The 23,133-nt window shown below is 35.6% G+C and overlaps 1 protein-coding gene across 1 annotated transcript in view; it reads right to left on the reverse strand.

Moving 5' to 3' along the window:
• CrebA (Cyclic-AMP response element binding protein A) overlaps nt 1–23,133 on the reverse strand; it is a 103,760-nt gene that overhangs the window by 14,417 nt on the left and 66,210 nt on the right. The window contains exon 3 of the mRNA XM_033473774.2: nt 2,146–2,482. Coding sequence (XP_033329665.1) covers nt 2,146–2,482 — 337 coding nt within the window. The remainder of the gene's footprint in view (nt 1–2,145; nt 2,483–23,133) is intronic.

Raw genomic sequence — 23,133 nt, forward strand, 5'->3', positions numbered from 1 at the left:
GAATTGCCCTCAAATCGTGGCATGTGGCCTCCGAAATCCCTTCGAATCGTATCAAGTGTCCTGCAAATTGCCTTCGAATAGTGGCATGTGGCTTCCGAAATCCCTTCGAATCGTGTCAAGTGCTCTTCAAATTATCTTCGATAATTACGTGTTATATTTATTGCAATAAGTAAATAAAGTTTGAAACATCTTCATTAAAGTTTCATTCTTCAGCGAGGAATTTATAACGATAATTATATTCATCTTTTAATAATAAATACAAAGTTAATTACTCATTACTATGCTGAGCATTCGATTTATTTTCGGGCATAATTAACTTCACGTACATGTGCATATCTCAAGATGTACAATTTTTTTTATTCTTCTATTCTGTTTATATTTGAATAACAAAATTTCACATACGTTTTATTCGATAAATGTAAAGTTAATCCACTTTATGATTTATCGAAACTTATTCGATAAATGAAGCGAATTATTCAAAAAATGAACAAAATAAACGTTTAAGAAGCCTACAAAGTGCATTTGTTAAATTCTCATACCAAAAAGTAAAGAAAAAAGACAGCAAAATTAAAAAATTCTAGGAATTGTCCTTCCAATGCTTGAAAAAGAGATTCAAGTCATTTATTCCAGTTTCGTTAAAGTTATACCGCAATCAACACTAATTGTTCACCAATTTTGAACATTCATTTTCATTGTGACATATTTGAACAAACGGAATCCGACTAGACTGTTTCGCATACGAAAGAGTTTCAACGCGTCACCCACCACGATCGATTTTAACTTTCTAGTTTCGGTGCAATGAATTAAATAGCTTCGACTCTGAAAATTTCAGCGGCGGATCGTCGTCGCTGAAACTGTTCAATCGTTTCGGACACTATGTTACATTACGGGAAACGTTAAGCGCGTCGCCGACGAAATTTCTCTCATTAGCCTGCCTTCGGGGTTTTTTTTTGTTCCTCGGCACGTCCGTTAGAAACGTTGTCGAGGAAATCGCGAGACAACGGTAATAAGATCCAATCATTATGTGCTTCTGATACGCCGCGATTCCGACGGTTACGGTGTCGTCTTCGGCACTTAATGGATCAACGACGTCTACACGCCATAAATTAGCCGGCGTTTATAGTAAAAATACGTCCCGTTAATGCATTATCTCTCACCTCTGTCCCGTAATACTATACACCGCCATTAAAGATTCTGACGCGGCACTTTTCCAAGGATGAGAATGTGATTACACGCGGATTACAGTTTTTTTTTAACCAGTCGAGATCGCGTCGGAATAAAAACAACGAACTCGTTGAATAAATATAAAAAAGATACCGTGCGCGATATAACAAACTGTGTCTATGCACAATTTTTCTGCGTACTCTCAAGTTCTCCCGCCATCTGTTCTAGGACGTTTGCTCCGCCCATTATCGAACTCCGGAGTGGGAGTGACCTTGACCGAGTGGTCTTCCTTTGCCTTCGTCGTAAAACACAATTGTGGCGATTAAAAATAGACAGAACTGCGTAATGGTGTATATAAATACGTGAATATTATAATAATTGGTATGAAATGCAGACACCGATTCATACGAAATTGTTATTAGGACTCGGATTTTTTAATAAAAATTTTGGCAACGTGCAAGAGGCACGTGAAAAATTATATTAGATTATCTTAAATGGAGGACGATCATTTTTTCAGGTATTGCATTGTGTGTCGAGAACAACCGGAAAGCCTATACTTTTCTTTTTTTTTCTGCGGACTGTCTATTTTGTCAGTAACTAATATCTTGAAAAGTTCTTTCCAGAACATTAAATGATTTATGAAATATAATCAGACGATAATTAAATATAATCGTAATTTAATTATTTTTGCAAAAATAATTAATAATAAAAAATATATATATATATAAAATATAATATATATATATAGAAACTAATATAATCAGACGATATAATTAAATGATACAATAAGATATACATAAAAATATAATATATATATAAAAATTAATATAATCAGACGATAATTAAATATAATTATAATTTAATTATTTTCGTAAAAATAATTGTGGGGACGAGACACGACAGTTTTTTTAGCGGTGCCTCGGGATATTGAATCGGATATTGTAATGGAGCTGTGAAATTGTTTGATTCTCGATAGCTTACCGTCCATTCTGCCGCGAATGTCCAATGATTTATGATGATCCAGATTGCTGGGGTCTATGGAGGAACTGGTATTGGCGAGGGATGCGGGAACCGTGTCGGCGGATGATCCGGAATTCGGTGTGTGGGGATTTGCTCCGGGGGTCGCTGGACTCGGAGGTGGACTGGACGCTAGGAGACTGTAACTGTGCTCCGATTTGATCAGTCTTGGACCGCCGAGAGCAGCGTCAGTCATCAAACGATCCCTCAACACCACGCCCAAAGAGGATTTGTCTCGGACGCAGAGCACGTTGCCCCATTCCTCTTCCTTGCTTCCCAATGAAACATCCTGGCCGAGGCCCTGCGAACCAAAATGTAACACGTTCACCGTACGGTTCACGGAATCTCCATGGAATATTGATCACCGAACTCTGAACATTCACGAGGGTTCACCATTTTATGCAGCCACTCGCGGAACCCAAATTATACAAGCATTCTCTGTAGCTATGCGACACACAGTCGGGGCCAAATATACTGGGTACCCTTTAAAACAATATAACATTTTTAAAACTAGCCTAAACGACTTGAATTTTTTCTTTTTTTGATGATGGTGACTAGTAATAATAATAGTTAAAAATTAATTAAATTAGTCACTATTATTAATTTTTAATAATAGTGATTAATTTAATTAAATTAGTCACCATTATTAATTTTTAATAATAATTAAAAATTAATTAAATTAGTCACCATTATTAATTTTTAATAGTAGTGATTAATTTAATTAATTAATAATAGTGTATTAATTTTTAATAATAGTGATTAATGTGACCAGTCCACTGGACAATGACTACAATGCTTTTGTTTAATTTTGTTATTAATTGGAATGACAAAAAAATAAAAATGAAAATCTCTCGTTTTTTAAGAAATTTCTTCTTTTGTCATTTCAACTATATAGTAGCAAAATCTTTTTAAAAATTGTATTATAGTCATCGTGTAATAGGCTAGTCCTTCTGTGATTTAAGATATAACAAAATGATAAAATAGAAATTCTTGTCACACACAGGTTCTCTTTTCAAATAAATACTCACAAAGGTTCCGTACAATAAGAGCATTTTAAGCGTTCGTTGGAAAGATGTTTTTTGTAAGGTCCGCCTCGGCAATTCGGTGAAAAGATAAACGACAGAAGATACGCTGGCATTTCGAACAAATAGCGATGATTCTGACAAATTCTCGTTACGTAACCGTCGACCCGAAGGACAATGCCAGAGAGTGGTACCGACCCGTGGTGCCAATGTCAAGAATTCCAATGAGGAAGATTCGAGGCTTGAATTCGAAATGGTCGGCCGGAGTTATGCCACCGTGTCCCAACCTCGGCAAACCGTTTGAAGAATGACGAACCCGCGGACGATTGATTACCGTGTGCCCGTTGATACCGGGCAACTATTGCTGCACGTCCGACGATGACTCAAGGTCGTTCGGCGAAGTGAATTACCCCGTACGCCGGCGAGACTCGCGAAGCCACGCTAATTGTACCTTAATTCAGTCGTCTCTGAGAATTCTTTCTTTTTTCGTCCAGGAGGCACCGATTCACGCGAGAAAATTAGTTCGTAAGTCGACGAGTCGACGCGTTAGTTCATAATACTCTTTTCAACATTGAAAAATTGAACAGCAACGTGAATCGTTCAAAAATCGAAATTTTTTCTTTCGCATTTTCTTGAAAGATATATATAGGGTGATCCAAAAATGTCTCGCAATCCGAAAGTGGCGGGTTCCTCAGGTCATTTGAAGCAACTTTTTCCTTTACAAAAATTTTCTCCGAGTCACCGTTAACGAGTTATTAACGAAAAACAGTGGCCAATAAGAATCGAGTACGGCTGACGCAAGGCGGCCCAGCCAAACAGCGCACGAAGCCCAGTTCCGCTCATTGGCTCGGTCGCCTCGCAGCCGGACTCGGCGCGAGGCGGTCACGGAGCAGCTTGGCGCTCGCGCAAGGCGGTCACGGCGCAGCCCGGCGCGGCGCGAGGCGGTCACAGAGCAGCTTGGCGCTCGCGCAAGGCGGTCACGGCGCAGCCCGGCGCGGCGCGAGGCGGTCACAGAGCAGCTTGGCGCTCGCGCAAGGAGGTCACGGCGCAGCTTGGCGCTTGCGCAAGGCGGTCACGGCGCAGCGCGACTTAGCGCGAGGCGATCACGGCGCAACTTGGCGCGGCGCGAGGCGATCACGGAGCAGCTTGGCGCGGCGCGAGGCAGTCACGGCGCGGCGCGCTGCCTCGGACGACCGCGGGAGAAGGGCGAGCGCTCGTCGAGCGGTCAAGTTGAAGGCCGAGCTGCACGGGAAAGCCTCGAGAACGGGCCTCTGCTCGCCCTTATTCCGCTTGGGCCCCACCATCCTCCTCCTCCTTCTTCTTTTTCTTTCTCTTCTTCTTATTATTCTTCATGTTCACTGGGCCCTTCTCGCGGGAACCTACGCTCGGGCTCGCGCTCGCACTCGCGCGCAATGCGGAACTGCGAGCCAAGGTCAAGTTGGGAGGCTTCCACTTTTTCTGACTCCCCGACCGAGTCCAAGTGCTGCTCGTCCAGCCTTTTCCTCCTTTCCTGCTCGTCACGGCACCCTGGCTCCCTTTTGTCTCCGCCAGATACAGTCCGAGGCAAAAGCGCGAGATAACCTCGATCATCCGAACGCGGATTAATTATTACTGGCATCGGATCTGGGCAACCTTTTTTTTTTAGATTTCATTAAGAGTCGCCTAAACTGATTGTATTTTATATTTGTGTCATGTGATGATTGTATTTATATTGTTTTTTATTATAGTGGACAGTTTTGTTGCGTGTAGGTACAGTGGGTAACGAAAGTATTCGAACGCCATTTAAAATGAAATAACTTCTTTAGAGCTGGATTAACAATAATAGTGATATATTTTAATGTTAGTAATAGTAACAGTAATAGTAATATGTGTATAATATTAGTAATAGTAACTGTAATAGCGATATAAGTACAGTTACTTACAAAATTAAGCGTACACTTTTTAAAAGAAAATAACTTTTTTTAGAGCTGGAGTGAAGGACTCGAATTTTTTTATGATAGAGGGATAAGTCTACTAAACCATAATTAGAACGCTTTTTTTTTTAAATTTCCAAGCTATTGCTTGGAATGACAACACAAAATAAAAAGCTTACGTTTTTAACTTTTCTATCTGAGCCTATAATGAAAATTTAAAAAATGCGTTTTGTAGATCTTTGTAACTTATACGCGTACTGAAAATTTCATTACTGTTCAATATGTAATAACCTGAGCCTGAATCTTTGTTGTTTTTTTGCCAGATACATTCTGAGACAAAAGCACGAGAAAGTTTCGACTTTACGAACTTGAATTCTCTGTTCTTTGAACAATTTTCGCGTGTAGACGTATGAATGGCTCAAGAAGAAATCAGTGCAAGTTCTCGAAATTGAGGTAAATGAGGATTTTGCGAATTAGCTGTGAGAAAATAACAGTGCCACTAATAATACAAAGCATGATTTTTATTATAAGATGGCACACGAATGAACTTTATCAGAAGAGAAACGAAAGAAAAATGTCAATGTTTCTTTTAGAAAAAACAATTCCCTCTGAACAATTTTGTTTAATCATTCTGTGTTAAAAATACAAGTGTTGTTATTTATTGTTCATTTAGAAATAAATCGACTATATTGATTTATTGATCACAAGATCCTATGATAAACATGTGTAGTGCATAAACTAATTTTCAATGAAAAATTGACTTACACTGATTGACTTCTGAGTCGTGCATATAATGATCTGAGTCTGGCTCCCGTTTATTTAAGTTAGATAGGGTAGTGGAGCCGGTTACTGTGGGGTGCCGTGCTATTGCTTTGTTTTCAAGGAACATCAACTTCACATTTATCGGATAAGAAATATTAAGTATTTGTATTCTTTTATTTTATTTCTTCTTGAATATAAAAATTCTTTTATTTTACTTATTTTTGAGCAGAAAAGTACTTTCATTCTGTTTATTTTCGAATACAAATATTCAATATGTCTTATTCGATAAATATAAAGTTTAAGATCAAACATATTCAATAAACATTCTTTTATTATGTTTATTTTTTAATAAAATAATTCAATATATCTTATTCGATAAATATAAAGTTAATTACGTCCGAAAACCAAAGGCTCAGGAATTAGTTACCCCACAGTAACCAGCACCACTACCCCATTCAAAGAAGATTTGATATTTAGAAAATTTATATTGATAAAAGAAGCTTTGAAATTTCGCTTCTAACTTCGTAAGAAACGTCAATTAAATTGCTAAAGCTGTTTTTAGTAGCGGAAACTCCGGATGTCCATAAACAGGGCACAGTAATTGGCTCCTTTGCCCTAGCTTCGCCCCCCTTTCTGTGATAAATGTGGATTAGAGAATTTATTTTGATTTATTAATAATCAGAAGACTGTGTTAGACTGAATTTGTGCTAGGTTAGACTCAATTTGCAATTTCTCGACAGTTAACAGCGTTAAGAACGCAGTAAATACTTCTTTTTTCGAGGTACGTTTTCGTGTTCAGCTAACAATAAATTAAACTCAACATGAAATTCCTAACTACTTGACACCGTCGAGTTCGTTAAAAGTTCAACACTTGTTTTGAACTCTAGATCTTTACAACTATAAAAAAGATGATACAAAGGTTGGAAAATATCGACTAAATGTCACCTGCATTTTTAAAACCGGAAGGCTGCCTATTAACGCTTCATACATAAATCGCAGAGTGCTGCAACAATTTCTACACTGACGGAGCTGTTAATGAAACGTTGAATCAATTAGGAAGAAAGCGATTTAATCCCGGAAGTCTCAGCGCCGCTAAGACAAGAACTTCTGATGCGCAGTTCAAAACCCTACTCCTGTCGCGTGTACCTACTAACCGTCATGGTTCGTTCATTCGCCGGTGATTTTTCAAAAGCAATTATTTTTCCCTAGACAATTAACTGGCAACAGCCTGGGACCGTACTGCGAGCATTACAGTGTCCTGCGAGCTCCGGCTCGTTATCCGTAATAACGAAACATACAGTGGCTCCAAAAAGTTTCGATTCTCGAGAAGAGTCGTCCTATATTCAAACAGTCGTAAATTCGTAAAAAGTTATTATAAAACGATAAACCTGACGTCATTTTAAACCTTAAAGATTCTATTGGGTTGGCAACTAAGTAATTACCGATTTGTTCAACGAAATAAAAATTTTTTTTTTACTTGGAACGAAGTTTAATCTGTAATGTATTTTCCATTTTGTTCGATGACCTTTTGCCATCTCTCTGACAACTTGAAAATTCCACGCTCGTAGAAAGTCTGATCCTTTTCGGCCAAAAACTGAGTTAAGTGAGATTTTACAGCGTCATCATCGTTAAAAGTTTTACCACGAAGGGAGTTGTCCAGGGATCGAAATAAGTGGTAATCCGATGGCGCGAGATCAGGGCTATATGGTGGGTGTAACATCAATTCCCAACCAATGTCTATCAATTTTTGCCGAGTGGACAAAGACGTGTGCGGCCTAGCATTGTCCTGCTGGAAAATGACACCTTTACGATTGACCAATTCTGGTCGCTTTTCCTTGACCGCTGCATTCGATTTGTCCAGTTGCTAACATTCACGGATAATAAAAAATAACATAATAATAATAATAATAATAATGTTATAATATAACATTTACGGATATCATAAAAATGGGAGTGAGAGACATTTATAACTGAAATCGGCAATTACACTAGGTTGCCAACCCAATACTTTCACGATCTACAGTAATGTCTCCCTAACTGACGCTCAGATCACGCACAAAAATGGACAATTCGGGAAGAGAAGATACGATTATTCGAGCCTCGCGGATCGTTTTTATAATGATTGACAATCGATAAATAAATCGAATAAATAAATAATGCTCTTCTCAAATTATACATTTTCGTTAACAAGCTGAGCGTCATTTTCACGCAGGACATTTTTGCATAGCACAATGGGTGAGAAACCGAAAACACGTTTCTCATTCGAAAAAGCTACAAACTGAAATGCAATTAGGGAAGAATGTGATAATGATGATCGGCATTGTTATTACGAAATAATATTTCCGAACATCGCCACGCCACTTTCTTTTGGAACGTATCGTAACGTCAGCCCCAGATCCCGAAGAGCCTATCACTCAATTGTTGGTACGCTACTGTCAGATACACGCCCAGTTTGTTTTCACGCGGCGCTGATGTAATAGTTTGTTCGTACAACATAAGGCGTGAGCACTAATTATTAGACTTTTCCTACAGTGCGACTGCATCGAGCTATAGTTCTGTCATACAGGTAACGGATTGTATAATATGGAAAACGGAAATCAAATATATTTACATTAAATATATTTAACGTAATAAATTTAATTTTAAAAATAAATTTAATGTAATAATTTACATCCATAGTTAATTATAATTATGCAGTTACAATTTACATTAATTATTCTCCATAATTAATTATAATTTAAATTATACAATTTTTATTATAATTAATTAATAAAAGGGGGCACGATTATTCGAGTCTCGAGACTTGTTTTTATAGTTGTTGACAATCGGTGACCATAAAAACGAAGTGCAAGGCTCGAATAATCGTACCTCCTCTTCCCAAATTGTCCATTTTTTTTGTACAATCCGAGCGTTAATTAGGAAGAATTTACTGCACATCGTAATTTAAGGTAAATATATTTGATTCCTGTTTTTTATATTTGCTTTTAACAAATGATGCATATGCGAGTAGTGGTGATCACCTTGAAGAATGTTTAATAATAAAAGAATAGAAAAAGATACAGAAGATGGAAAAGAAAGACGAGGAAAGAGAATTAAAACCAACGTTAAAAAGAAGATAAAACTAAACGAAACGACCAAAAGATCTTCTCGTAATATCGGCGATGATGATGTAGAGGAAGCCAATAATATATGCACCATCTGCGATCAATTTGGACGAGCCAATGAAATGTGGTATAGATATATCTCATGTGGCTTGTGGAATCATGCAGAATGTACCGGGTGACTGTTTTTCTTTTTATAACGTTAATTTCACCAAGTCACAATCATTGTGAATATATTACTATTTTTCACTTAAAGCTTATTGCTTGAAGTTTACGAAAAGTATAAATAAATATATTACTACTAAATATATTTATTATATACTATATATTATATTATATTTATTATATACTATTAAATATTATACTACTAAATATATTTATTATATACTATTTAAATATTATACTACTGAATATATTTATTATATACTATTAAATATTATACTACTAAATATATTATACTCAATATATATTAGAAACTGAACCTATGTCTTAAAAACGTCCATATTACGTCGATTTTAGGACGTATGCTGAACTGGACACCTCAAGAGACCAGTTTAATATGGATTTTATAGTTAGATATTTTATAGAATTTTATAATTTTATACTTAGATGTCACCGTAAGCATTATGAATAATTTTTTAGATCCTTTTGACATAGTGATCCCAATTAAAAAAAGTAATAAAACGAATCGATTAATGTTTCTTTAATTTTATATGGATGTACTGCGCAATATTAAACATTATCCTGTATCCAAATAAAAGTTGTAAATTCGATACCAAAACGATTGGCTAGTTGGTCAACTAGCGTTACAACAATATCGTTTGATTCAGGCGATTAAATGTCTGACCGTCTGACCTAACTCTCTGATCCGAATTTTGAATATCTATTTTAAAAATACTTTATTCATTCGTTTTCGTAAAGACGTCTTCAAGACGTCTCATAAACGTCGTGTATAAGATGTCCCGTTCGTTTAGATGTTCCGAATGTACAAAAACAGACGTCTTTAAAACGTCGTAAAAACGTCTCTGTGCTATCTGGGCAGTTTCCCCTTTATAATGAGTCCTTAAAGTTTGGCGTACGATCTTTTTTAGCAGCTTTATGGAACATAAACGGGAAGGAAATTCGGCCGTTATTGAGAAGTAAACAGTATACAGGGTGTCCGTCTATAAATGTCCAAGGAAATGTCGTGTAAATTGTTGATGGTACAAACGAGTTTAATAGGAGACGCCTTTATGTCAGCTTAATTATCTGTAACCAAATTACTGCACGTAGATTATCTTTCTTCTTCTTCTTCTTATTATTATTATAATATATTATATTATTGTTATTATTATTATTATATTATATTATTATATATATATACATAATAATAGAAAAGAGATGATCGCGGAATGATGTTCGAATGCAATATAATATAATTACACAATTAATATAATATAATATTATACTATTAATATTAATTACTATAATATTATTATAATAATATAATTTATATATATATAAATTATATATAATATATATTATTATGTTATTATACTAATTGTGTAATTATATTATATTGCACTCGAACGTCATTCCGCGATCATCTCTTATCATTGTATACCAACGACATTCCATTATCTTCTTATCAAACATCCCGAAATCTGTGAGTCATAATTTGACCTTTGATTCATCCTAAACTCTGCCTCATCCTCGATCTCTGTCCTCGCCGTAACATACCTAAACCATTGCCTCGCCAAATCATCTTCAAAACTTTGACTTTACCATATCAACCCCTATGATTTCCTCAACCCCCACCGCTCAAGTAAGGACCTATATATGTACTGGATTGACAACCAAGTTCACGCCGTTTTTTTAAATTTTAACATTCCACATGTCATTAAATGCTTTCATGCGTCGGTGGCGACGTAACAATAATTGTATACTATTTGCGCTAATCGGTGCATTCATGCATCTCATTGGAAAAAGTGTTCGGTAACTTACTAGCTGAAAATTCATTGGTTCAAAAGTTATGGGTTTCGTCGCGTACGATCGGAAGAACCGCGCGCGCACTGTGCGTCGTTGCGACGGCGACACTTCAATCATCGAAAACCCACATGGGAGACTCGTTTATGAAAACTATCTTCCAACGCGTCGCGTACAATTCCCGCGAAACCATCGAAGCTTCATCAACCCGGGGCTTCTCGCAATCTGCTTGGCACCGCCGCTTCGGCTGTCCGCCGAGCGCGAGAAATGCAGAAGCTAACGGTGATCGACGGACAATCGGTCGCCGGTTGGAAAATCAGGAAACGGCCGGTTATTATACAACTGAAAAAAGGCACGGCCAGAAAACCGGTCGATTCGAAACCGTGCGGCGGCAACCGGATCCGAGGGATCCGCCGCTCCTCAGCAATGCGGAACTCGGAGCCAAGGTCGCGCCTCGCGACACGACTCTTCCTTTTCTCCTCCGCCTATCATTCTACCGGCCGCTTCCTCTTTCTTCGGTTTCCACCGGGCCGCCGCCGATTTTCCGTTACGCTCCCGCCGTCCCAGCATCGCCACTTATCTCGAGCCCCCGAGCCTTCCACCTTCGACTTCCGCCGGAAGTGGCCGACAGCGGATCGTCTTCCCTGCCTATCCACCGGGAGATAAGGCTACGCCAATATTTCTTTTACGATTCCGCGCTTCCGCGTTGCTCGGGAATCCTTCGGCCGCTCGGAAAATAATTGCCCTTACTGGGAAACCGAACGATTTATTACGGGAATACCCATATGGCGTTCGGCTGAAAAACTTGATGAGACGGGTTTCGACGGGGCCGAGTACCGTGGAGGATTTTTCGTTGCGTGCCGCATTTAATGATGCCTGCGGTAAGCGTCGATGATTTTTTAGCGGGCCTCTGGACCTTTTTCAAGAATGTAAATACCGCGATATTATTATATTTCTCTCGGTTGTTCCTCCTGTTTTGGAATACAGTAAATTCTCTGCAATTGCCCCTCGGCTTGTGGATATAAATGGACAATTTAGTAATAAAAAATAATTAAGAAATAATAATTATGATGAAATAATTAAAAGATAATTAAATTGAATAATTTTTAATGATTTAAAAATAATGATTATAGTTAACATAATTTTTAATGATTTAAAAATAATAATTATAGTTAACATAATTTTTAATGATTTAAAAATAATAATTATAGTTAACATAATTTTTAATTATTTAACAATAATAATTACAATTAACATAATTTTTAATTGTTTAAAAATAATAATTACATTTAACATAATTTTTAATTGTTTAAAAATAATAATTACAATTAACGTAATTTTTAATTATTCAAAAATAATAATTATAGTGAACATAATTATAAAACAATAATTATGATTATTTGAGTCTCGCGGCTCGTTTTTATAGCCGCCGATTGTCGACAAATATTGAATCGAGCCGCGAGGTTCGAATAATTGTATCTACTGTCCCAAAATTGTCTATATTTTGTTTATAAGCTGATGGACAATTGGAGAGAATTTACTGTATTTCTAATCTCTCCTTGTTAGAGTGGCCTATTTAATCAGATTGAAACTACAGCAATTTCTCATCGGAAATGCCAAATTTCGAGTTGCTGTGAATTTCTCTGTGCTAGTCCTACGCCTATGTAATTTTATTGCCACGTCGATACGGGTCGAAGGAGGGTCAACGGAGTTGGTGAAACGTGTGATGCGGCACGCGACGCGAATTCCCGGAAGACAACGCAAAATGGTCTGTTGGGTGTGGCTCAGTTAAGGAAGGAGCTCCAAGGTACGTGGCTAATCTGCGTTGAATCGTGGCATGTGGCTTCCAAATTGCCTTCGTATCATGTCACGTGGCCTCCGAATTGCCTTCGATTCGTGTCACGTGGCTTTCGAATTACTTTTGAATCGTGTCACGTGGCGTCCGAATTGCCTTCAAATCGTGGCACGTGGTCTCCAAATTGCCTTCAAATCGTGGCACGTGGTCTCCGAATTACCTTTGAATCGTGTCACGTGGCCTCCGAATTGCCTTCGATTCGTGTCACGTAGCCTCTAAATTGCCTTCGAATCCTGTCATGTGACCTCCGAATTGCTTTCTAATCGTGTCATATGATCTCCAAATTGCCTTCAAATCGTGTCACGCGGCCTTCGAATTGCCTTCGAATGGTGTCAAGTGGCCTCCGAATTGCCTTCGAATCCTGTCATTTGGCCATGTGACCTCCGTATTGCCTTCGAATCGTATCAAGTGCCCTGCAAATTGCCTTCGAATAGTGGCATGTGGCTTCCGAAATCTCTTCGAATCGTTTCAAGTGCCTTGCAAATTGCCTTCGAATCGTGTCAAGTGCCCTCCAAATTATCTTCGAATAGTGCCATGTAGAAATAAAAAAGTTAAGTCGTCGTTTTTATTCCATTATATATTCATATCAATGTATATCAGCATGCTGGCTGCTGCCTTTTTTTGCCGACTACCCCGAATTTCTATAAAAACGAGCCGCGAGGCTCGAAGAATCGTGACTTGACGCGGCTTAGTATTCTCAGATCTGCGTGTTTCAATTTCGACTCCAAACATTTCTGAAAGGAATTGCTGTATTCAGCATCGCTTAGAAAGTAGTGCAACACCTTTTGAAACGGAAAAACTTTTTTCAAATTGAACTACACGACTTGAATTATTTTTAAATATTAAAGAGAGTTGTTTATTGTAGGGTAATGTCTCTACGATGACTACAATACCTTTTTTTAAATTTTGTTATTATGTAGAACGATAAAAAGAATAAAAGATACAAGAATAAAAAGAATACTCATTTTAATGAGTTAAAAATAATGTAAAAGTATATTCAAATTCGTTAAATGTTCTCACTGTTTTGTATTTGATCGACACATTTTTATTATGAATATATATATATAAAGTTCATCCTATTGATATATTGTAATTTATTGATCACAATTACATCGACAAGATGCATGACAGATGACATTATTTATGTTGACATGATGCTTATACCCTTGCATTAAAATGACCGGTTCTGCGGTGACCTTTATGTATTACATGCGAGGAAACATAATAAATTACTTATTATAAATAGAAAAAATAAATAGTTTTTTATTATAATTATACTTGTTATGGGGGAAAATTCCTTTTCGTCAATTAAATAAATCAAAATTAAAAATTAAATAAATCAAAATTAAGAATTACATAAATTCAAATTACGAATTACGTAAATGCAAATTAAAAATTAAATAAGCTAAAATTAAAAACTAAACGAACCAAAATTAAACATTAAGTAAAGAAAAATTAAAAATTAAATAAAGTAAAATTAAAAATTGAATAAACTAAAATTAACAATTGAATGAATTAAAATTACAAACTGAATGAACTAAAATTGAAAATTAAATAAACTAAAATTAAAAATTAAATACATTAAAATTAAAAATTAGACTAAAATGAACTAAAACTAGATTTAACTAGAATTAATAATTGAATACATTGAAATTAAAAACTAAATAAACTAAAATTAATAATCGAATACATTGAAATTAAAAACTAAATAAACTAAAATTAATAACTGAATACATTGAAATTAAAAACTAAATAAACTAAAATTAATAACTGAATACATTGAAATTAAAAATTAAATAAAGTAAAATTGAAAATTAAGAACAAAATTAATTAATATCAGACAGATTTATTTTTGGATAAAGAACCTTGTACGATCGAGTGCAGAAATATGATGAGCGCTTATTTCAGAATGAAATTGCCATTACCTTAGCTGGATATAATTTTGATGAATTTCACGAATAAAAGTGACGGCTGATTAGCGAAACGGGGAAACTATTTGCGGGATTGAATTTCTAGAAAGTAATCGAGAATTTCACCATCGATATTAATTTGCTGCGAAGCCATACAGGAAGTGCAAGAGCCGACGCGCGACGGTCTCCCGGCTCAGCAATTTTCTCCGACAGTTATTTCGCTGGCTCAGCCCGTCCATGTCAATGCCTTGGCAAAACCATAGATCTCTACGGTCGGTAACCGGCAATTTCCGTTTCGGTGTTGCGACAAACAATATTTCTCTGCAGAACCAATTCTTTCGCAACCGAACAGTATCGTCGCGCATTGAAAGTGCAACGTTACCTTTTGTCTCTCCGAGCATTCATTTCTGCCCGAGGCAATGCGTCCAATCACCTTCAACAAATTGCTTTCAACGAAAATGTAGAATCATTTCGTATTCGCGGCGTTTCCTTGACTTTTGCACCCATTTATATCGAGCAGCTCTGTTCTAATCTGACGAGAATAAATGTTTCGAACAAAAGTTTATCGAGATTTCCTGTCGACTACATGATGAAATATTGAATTTAATAAAATTGTTATTATTTATTATAATTATATTATATTATTTTACAATAAAAATATTTATATTTTTACAATAAAATATTATATTATTATACAATAAAAAATTAAGATCACCTTGATAATATTTTACAATACAAAATTGAGATCACCTTGATTTTTTTAAGTAGCACTGCACATTCTTTACTTCGTATCATTGTAATTCGTGTCTGGATAATTACAATGACTTGCTATGGCATCACCTTCGGATGACCTTGAAGTGAGAAATTTGAGTTCAATCAACAGTAACGATCAGATATAATAATTGCTTTGTTTTTAACAGTTTGCTGTCGAGTGGCGACTCTAAGGCATCGCTATAAATTGTCACATCGCGTTTCAAAATAATATCAGTATTATCAAATTTATTTCTATTTAAAGAACTGTTAAAAGTGTAACTGTTGCACGAGCGACAAAATTCAATTTTACACGCGTAAAATTACTAGATTATATAAAATGGAAATTATATAAAATAGAAAATTATTTTGAATTTCTCGAATAAAATATTAAATTATGTAAATTTGTTTCGCATAAATAAGTCGATTTTTTAGCCTATAAATCGTAACTTTTCCTTCATATCGTCACTTTTTTTCGACGTTTCACATGTTCCGTAATTTGTTTGTTGTTGTTGTCTCGACGACAGAATTTCATTTAGAATAATTATAATATATACAGGGTGTCCCGAAAATGTCTCGCAATCCGAAAGTGGGAGGTTCCTGAGGTCATTTGAAGCACCATTTTCCTTTGCGAAAATGTTCTCCGAGGCTTCGTTTACGAGTTATTAACGAAAAACACTGACCAATAAGAGGCGAGATCGGCTGGCACGTGGCGGCCCAGCCAACGAGTGCACGGAGCCCAGTTCCGCTCATTGGCTCGGCCGTCTCGCGCCAAATGATCTCGCCTCTGATTGGTCACTGTTTTTCGGTTAATAACTCGCAAACGAAGCCGCGGATTGCATTTTCGCTAAGGAAAAAGTTGCTTCAAATAACCTCAGGAATCCCGTACTTTCGGATTGCGAGACATTTTTAAGACAACTTGTATAATAAATTTACATTTATTGTACAATAGACTTCGAGACATTTTCGGGCACGAAATATAAAAGTTTCGCTTGCAAAATCAATCGTCGCTGAAGAAACGGTATTGCAAGCACGTTTGATTCTTTCCTTCACTGTTTCGAGCGTGTTATTTGAACGTGCAGGATAAAAGAAACACCCTTTATATAAATTGACGATCTATATTTTTTCTATTATGTTTATCTATCAACATGTAAGCCTCAGGAAGACGTATCGATTTATATATAAAACTTTTTTTCTCTGTATAATATTATATATTATATGTTTTATTTATTATATATTTATTATATATTATATATATTATTATATGTATAATATTATATATATATATATATATATATATTATTATATTATAATCTTACGTATAATATTATATATTATTATATATTAATCCGGGGGCACGGAAATTGGGGCAGGCACGGAAACCGGGACAACTACCCTATATAATATCATAAAAAGATTGTCAAAATTACTGTATTCTTTGGGTCGCTGGGGCGGCGTTACACCGCGAAGGAAAATGATAAAGTTCGGCACGAAAATTAAAGCCGACAGAAAATGACTAGCCGCGCGTCCTCGCTGAAGTTAGACCAGGCAAGGCCGTAATCGCCGTGGCACGTAGACATTCGATCGGTATCCACCGGATAGTCAAAAAGTCCCGACCCGAACCGGTTCTCTATACATAGCAGGGTCTCGAAGTCAACGGCAGAGAGCTAGGACGCAGGCGAAACACCAGTTTCAAATTAAAAAGAAAACTACGCTGTCCCGCAGTCGACAGCGCGGGGCGCTGGCCAAAGTAATGGATAGAACGCTGAGGTTGCATCGATTCGAGTATTGTGGCGCACGATATTGAATTATTTGCAGCGAGAATGGCCACGCAAACACGCCGCGGCACATGGTGCAATGTACAATATAGTATTTCCCGACCCAGCTTTCGGCGTCGCATATCGCCGACGAATTAGCGAAACGTGGACAACGTGGAATTACACTGCGCGTAACTTGCAATTTTCATGCGCGCAGGATGCTCCGCATTCTGTGTTATTTAGCTGGGTCCGGTCTTGCAAACCGTGAATTCTTAGATTTGGAACGCGGAACTCGCCTTCCTGGATATTAACGAATGCTGCAGCTTCTTGTGGGAACTTGCTTCAGAATTGATCTATAGGGTTCAATTTTCTGTTTCAATCGAGCCGGGAACTCTTTACATTGCCGCGCGTGGAGACGCAGTACACAGATTCAATGGTTAATATTTCGGAAATTTTATGCAGTTTAAAGAAACGTTATATTTTCAGGGCAAAAATAAATATATAATGTATTTATAAATATTTAAGAATTATAAGGTATCTTAATATTCTTTTGCTATATATTGTACTTTAATTCTTAAGCTATTTAAATATTTATAAAATGATAATAACAGGATATAGTTTAACAATATAAATTTGCGATTAAATAAATAAAATTTATATAATTGGATGAAAAATTATTTAACTAAATTTTTTGATAAATGAAGCATAAGTTAATTATCTTTACACCTAAATATTTTGTTATAATTTTTATAATATGTATTTAAAAAAATTTCGAAATAAGTAATTTTATATAAAATATTTAAATAAGTGATCCCTCTCGTTATGCACTGCATATCATACAATAAAATAAAATTAATAGAATAGAATAAAAATATAGAGAGTAAAATAAGATAAATTAGAATAGAAGAAAATACAATAAATTACATTCAAATAAAATACAATAATTTATGAAACGAATTTAAAATTATACTATCATTAAACTATTAAACTACTATTAAGAGTTTATTGTTATAACATGTTCTAACGCATTTTATATATATATATATTATATGTAATCTATAATCTATAAATAATAATAATATGTAAATAATATAAAATATATACATTATATATAATATAATATTATTAATATTATTTATATATAAAATGTATATATTTCATATTATTTATATATTACATAACATCTAAATTACAATATAATTTTATTTAATATATATATATATATAATATATAATATATATAAATATTAAATTATATAATCGTGAATTAAAAAATTAGGTCCCGTTACTTCCACGGCACCAGAATAAACCTAGTGTTAGTTTCGTCTTCTCGATCCAGTCATTTTTGTCAATGCACAAAGTCAGCAGTCTGCCGACCAAAAATAACCTCGTTAGTGGAAACGTTCCAGGAACGCCTGAAAAGTCGGAAACCGACGGCACGCGAAAATCGATAGTTCGCGAACGGTTTTCCTGCCTATCTCGTGTTCCTCGTTCCTCGTCAGCGAATAGTTTATACCGGTTCGGTCGGAACGCGAATGCCAAGGAGTCCAAGTCGAATTTATGTAACACCGAGGCAGTCTCGATAACGAGTCGATCGACGAGCTGTTTTTCTTGTCAAGTTTATCGGACCTCGAATCGGGACCGCGGACGCCTAATCCTAATCGATGAGATTCAGCTGCATGAGAAGGCAGGATCGCGCGACACCTGCAAACCTTTCGTTCCGTACGACCAAACGGGGTCAGTGTTCCATTGGAACGTGTTAAAACTGGGCAGACCGCGGGGAACAGGAGGGAAGAAAAAACGCCCGATGAATTATTAATTTCGCATGAAGACCGTGAGCCGGCGTTTCCTCCACGGATCTTTTCGCAGCTGTTACGCTTATTGGCCGTGACTTTGTCCGTTTGCGCACGGTTCGCCGTCGCGGCTGTCATTCCGCGGCGCGAATCGAGTTTATCGACCGATTTGCAAGAGGTCAGATGCCTTCGATACTAATTTGTGATTGTGATTGTACGCGATGTCCGGCGATCTGCTGTTCAAAGTCATTTTTAACCGGAAGTTGGGAGAAATAGGGAAGAACTGCCACGAATAGGACATTGCCATTAACTAAAAAAATGTGAATATTTCTATATAAAGAGTTTATAATGCATAAATGAAATATTTAAAGAACTTCCGGTCTTTTCTGAATGTATTAGGTCTACCGGAAAGTTCTGTCCGATAGTGTCACTTCAAGTTTCAATCCATGTGCACATGTTGATTTGAGATATATATGACTGTCTCTCTTTATCATTGCATTTACGCACTTGTACTCTCCTAAATAAACTGAAACAAAGATGTCTCATGTCATTATTAAGTGAGACGCGATCGTGAGAACATGGCTACCGATGATAATGTCAGATCACATGCTGCTTTGGCGACTCGACAGATGAATGGACTTGGGCTTCTTCAAATTTTATAACGAATCTGGTTGTTAATTTTGAAAGTGGCCTAACTCCATTCTTGGTAATAAGACGCATATTATTTACTTTATAATTGCCATTATTTTAATAGGAACTATAAATTTAACTCCTTTAGATGCGTTTAAGCAGTATAACCCATTAGTATCCTGTTGGTATATTTTTAATTGCATTGAAACACAAACCCTTAAATATCTCAATTTAAGTACAAATGGACTTAGGCCATTTTTTTTCAAAATAAACGGCTCAATTGTATCCCCTCTTTCCAAATTCTCTATTTTCATCTAAAAACTGAAGGACAATTGAAGAGAATTTACTGTATCTCCGCTTGCAGTCACTTTGAAAGTATTTAGATCGCAAAGTTGAAAGTATGCAGATCTTGAGATTTCTCTAAATCAAACGCTGAAAGCAGGAAATTCCAATTATGGAACGTATGGAATGTAACTAGTGGTAGCAACGAAAGTAACCGTTTGAATTGTTTGAATCGTTCTTGAACCATTGGGTTGGCAACTAAGTAATTGCCGATTTCAGTTATAGATGTCTCTCACCCCCATTTTTATGATATCCGTAAATGTTATATTATAAAATTATTATTATTATTATTATTATTATGTTATTTTTTATAATCCGTGAATGTTAGCAACTGGACAAATTGAATGCAGCGGTCAAGGAAAAGCGACCAGAATTGGTCGATCGTAAAGGTGTCATTTTCCAGCAGGACAATGCTAGGCCGCACACGTCTTTGTCCACTCGGCAAAAATTGATGGACATTGGTTGGGAATTGATGTTACACCCACCATATAGCCCTGATCTCGCGCCATCGGATTACCACTTATTTCGATCCCTGGACAACTCCCTTCGTGGTAAAACTTTTAACGATGATGACGCTGTAAAATCTCACTTAACTCAGTTTTTGGCCGAAAAGGATCAGACTTTCTACGAGCGTGGAATTTTCAAGTTGTCAGAGAGATGGCGAAAGGTCATCGAACGAAATGGAAAATACATTACAGATTAAACTTCGTTCCAAGCAAAAAAAAATTTGTCAACTCATTGAACAAATCGGCAATTACTTAGTTGCCAATCCAATATTTTGATCGCGAAATTGACGAACTATGTGTAGACATTTTTCCGGACCGAAAGCGCGACGTCGCGATCATTGCACACGTGTGACAGCTGGTAACGATCAAAGCGCAACAGATCCGCAGTAACTAGAACATCCTAGGATCGCGTTAGTCAAATTAGAAAATAATTCAATGACACGTAAAGCATTTAGAATGCGTTCAATATAATGCAAGCACATATGCGGAAATTATCAAACGTGTTGTAATTTATTGGTTTCTCGTGTAAATACTATCGGGCATCAGCATTTCGTTCGAAAGTTATTGGGACTTTCTAAGTTGATTAACACTGAATTGTTGAACATTTTTGCGTAATACGCCGATAGTTATTGCTTGTGATAGTGTTATTGCTTGGAATTAGATTGCGGAAATTCATACACTTACGATATGCAGCGAATAATGCAGACTATGCGCAAGAATATGTAAACTGTATGCAAGATTTACACAAAATATATGCAGCATTGATTTGGTAAATATGCACTTGCGTAGATTCGAAAAAAACCGTAAAATTGCGTCTAAACAATGTATTTAATATTGCGTATAATGTGAAGTGCATAAAAATGTATTCGATGTTGCACAAACTATTCTAAAAAAAATTATGCTGTATACATATATTGTGTGTATTAGTCGAATATTAAATTTTTAGCATTACAAAACAATGTATAATATTATACGTGTTACGCAAACATAATATTTGTACACCTTTATAAGTGTATTAAACTCTATTAACTTTTTAATAACCCATTAACTCCCACGATCCCCATTTGGGGATTTTGGAATTATACATACACCACTTGGCGCGAAGAATATGTTAGGTGCGTTTGACAGTTTCATGTCATTTTATATGTACATATCAGATAATATTGTTTATAGCAGACGATGTATATTTTGTGTTTCGTTTCGTTTCAAGAAAAAATGCTTCTCGTAAATCTCTTTAACATATATGCGTATTGAAAATTTTAGTATATTAATATTATTATATTTTATATTATATATATAAATATATATATAATATAATATAATATATAATATATAATATAATATATATAAAATTTTATCATATTAATTATATTACATATTATATTAATAGTATATTATAATATAATATTATTATAATTATAATAATTATAATTAATATAATATATTAATATATTATATTAATATTATTATATTTTATATTATATATATATTATTATTATTATTATATAAAATATAAATATTATAATAAATTATTATTAATATAATAAATATTATTATAATATTAAAAATATTAAGGAGTACATCCTATCAATGGCGCATGATCGATGAAATACATTGATTTCTTGCATTAAACTTTAAGTCTATAACTTTCAACAACGAATCAATTTCAATAAATTCTCCCCAATTTGCCTTCAGCTTGTAAATAAAAATGAACAATTTGAAAAAAGGAGAAACGATTATTCGGGCCTCGCGACTCGTTTTTATAATTGCTGACAATCAGTAACTATAAAAACGAATCGCATGACTCGAATAATCGTATCTCCTCTTCCCAAATTGTCCATTTTTGTTTATAAGCTGAGAGACAATTGGAGAGAATTCACTGTATTGTGCACATGGTCGAGTACTATTTTCGTGGATGGCACTGTGTGGGTGTTGCGTTGATCCTTTTAACGTTTTCATGTGTATATCTAGGCAATAATTGCTTTCCAAGAAGACAGTTTTCCTGAGAATTCCCAACAGGAACCGTATCTCCGATGGAATCTGTTTGATTCGTCTCTCTGTTTCTTCGACGCGTCGCCGACGGCGTCATAGTGTGATTAATTTACGACATGCAGGAGTACAATATTGATTATTTCACGGTTGGAATGTACTTGGACGCAGCTGTAACGTTCGATGGACGTTTTAAACGCTGCACTAACCGGTGTACAACAATGGTTTCCTGTGAACCAATTAGTAGATCGACAATGTTGACAAAATCTGAAATAATTAGACTCTCTAAACGAAATCTCTATGTTGACTCAAGTAAACAGTTCAAATAAACCCCGTTAAAATTAGGATGATTGTGTCGGCCCTTTCTTTGTAACGTAAAACTTCGATGAAACTTTCCGTCACCTTTCCGTACATACAGTAAATTCACTCCGATTGTCCCTCAGCTTGTAAACAAAAATGGACAATTTCGAAAGAGGAGATACTTAAAAAATAACAATAAATAACAAATTAAGAAGACAGAAAACGAATTTTTTCGACAATATTTTTTGTTCCATTAATTTTATATGGATGTATTATGCAATGTTAAACATTCTTATAACAGAATAAACATTGTAAAAAGTTAGATATTCAGTACCAGAAAGATTGACTAGTTGGTTAA

Source organism: Megalopta genalis, chromosome 3, assembly GCF_051020955.1.
Source record: "Megalopta genalis isolate 19385.01 chromosome 3, iyMegGena1_principal, whole genome shotgun sequence".
NCBI classification, from domain to species: Eukaryota; Metazoa; Arthropoda; class Insecta; order Hymenoptera; family Halictidae; genus Megalopta; species Megalopta genalis.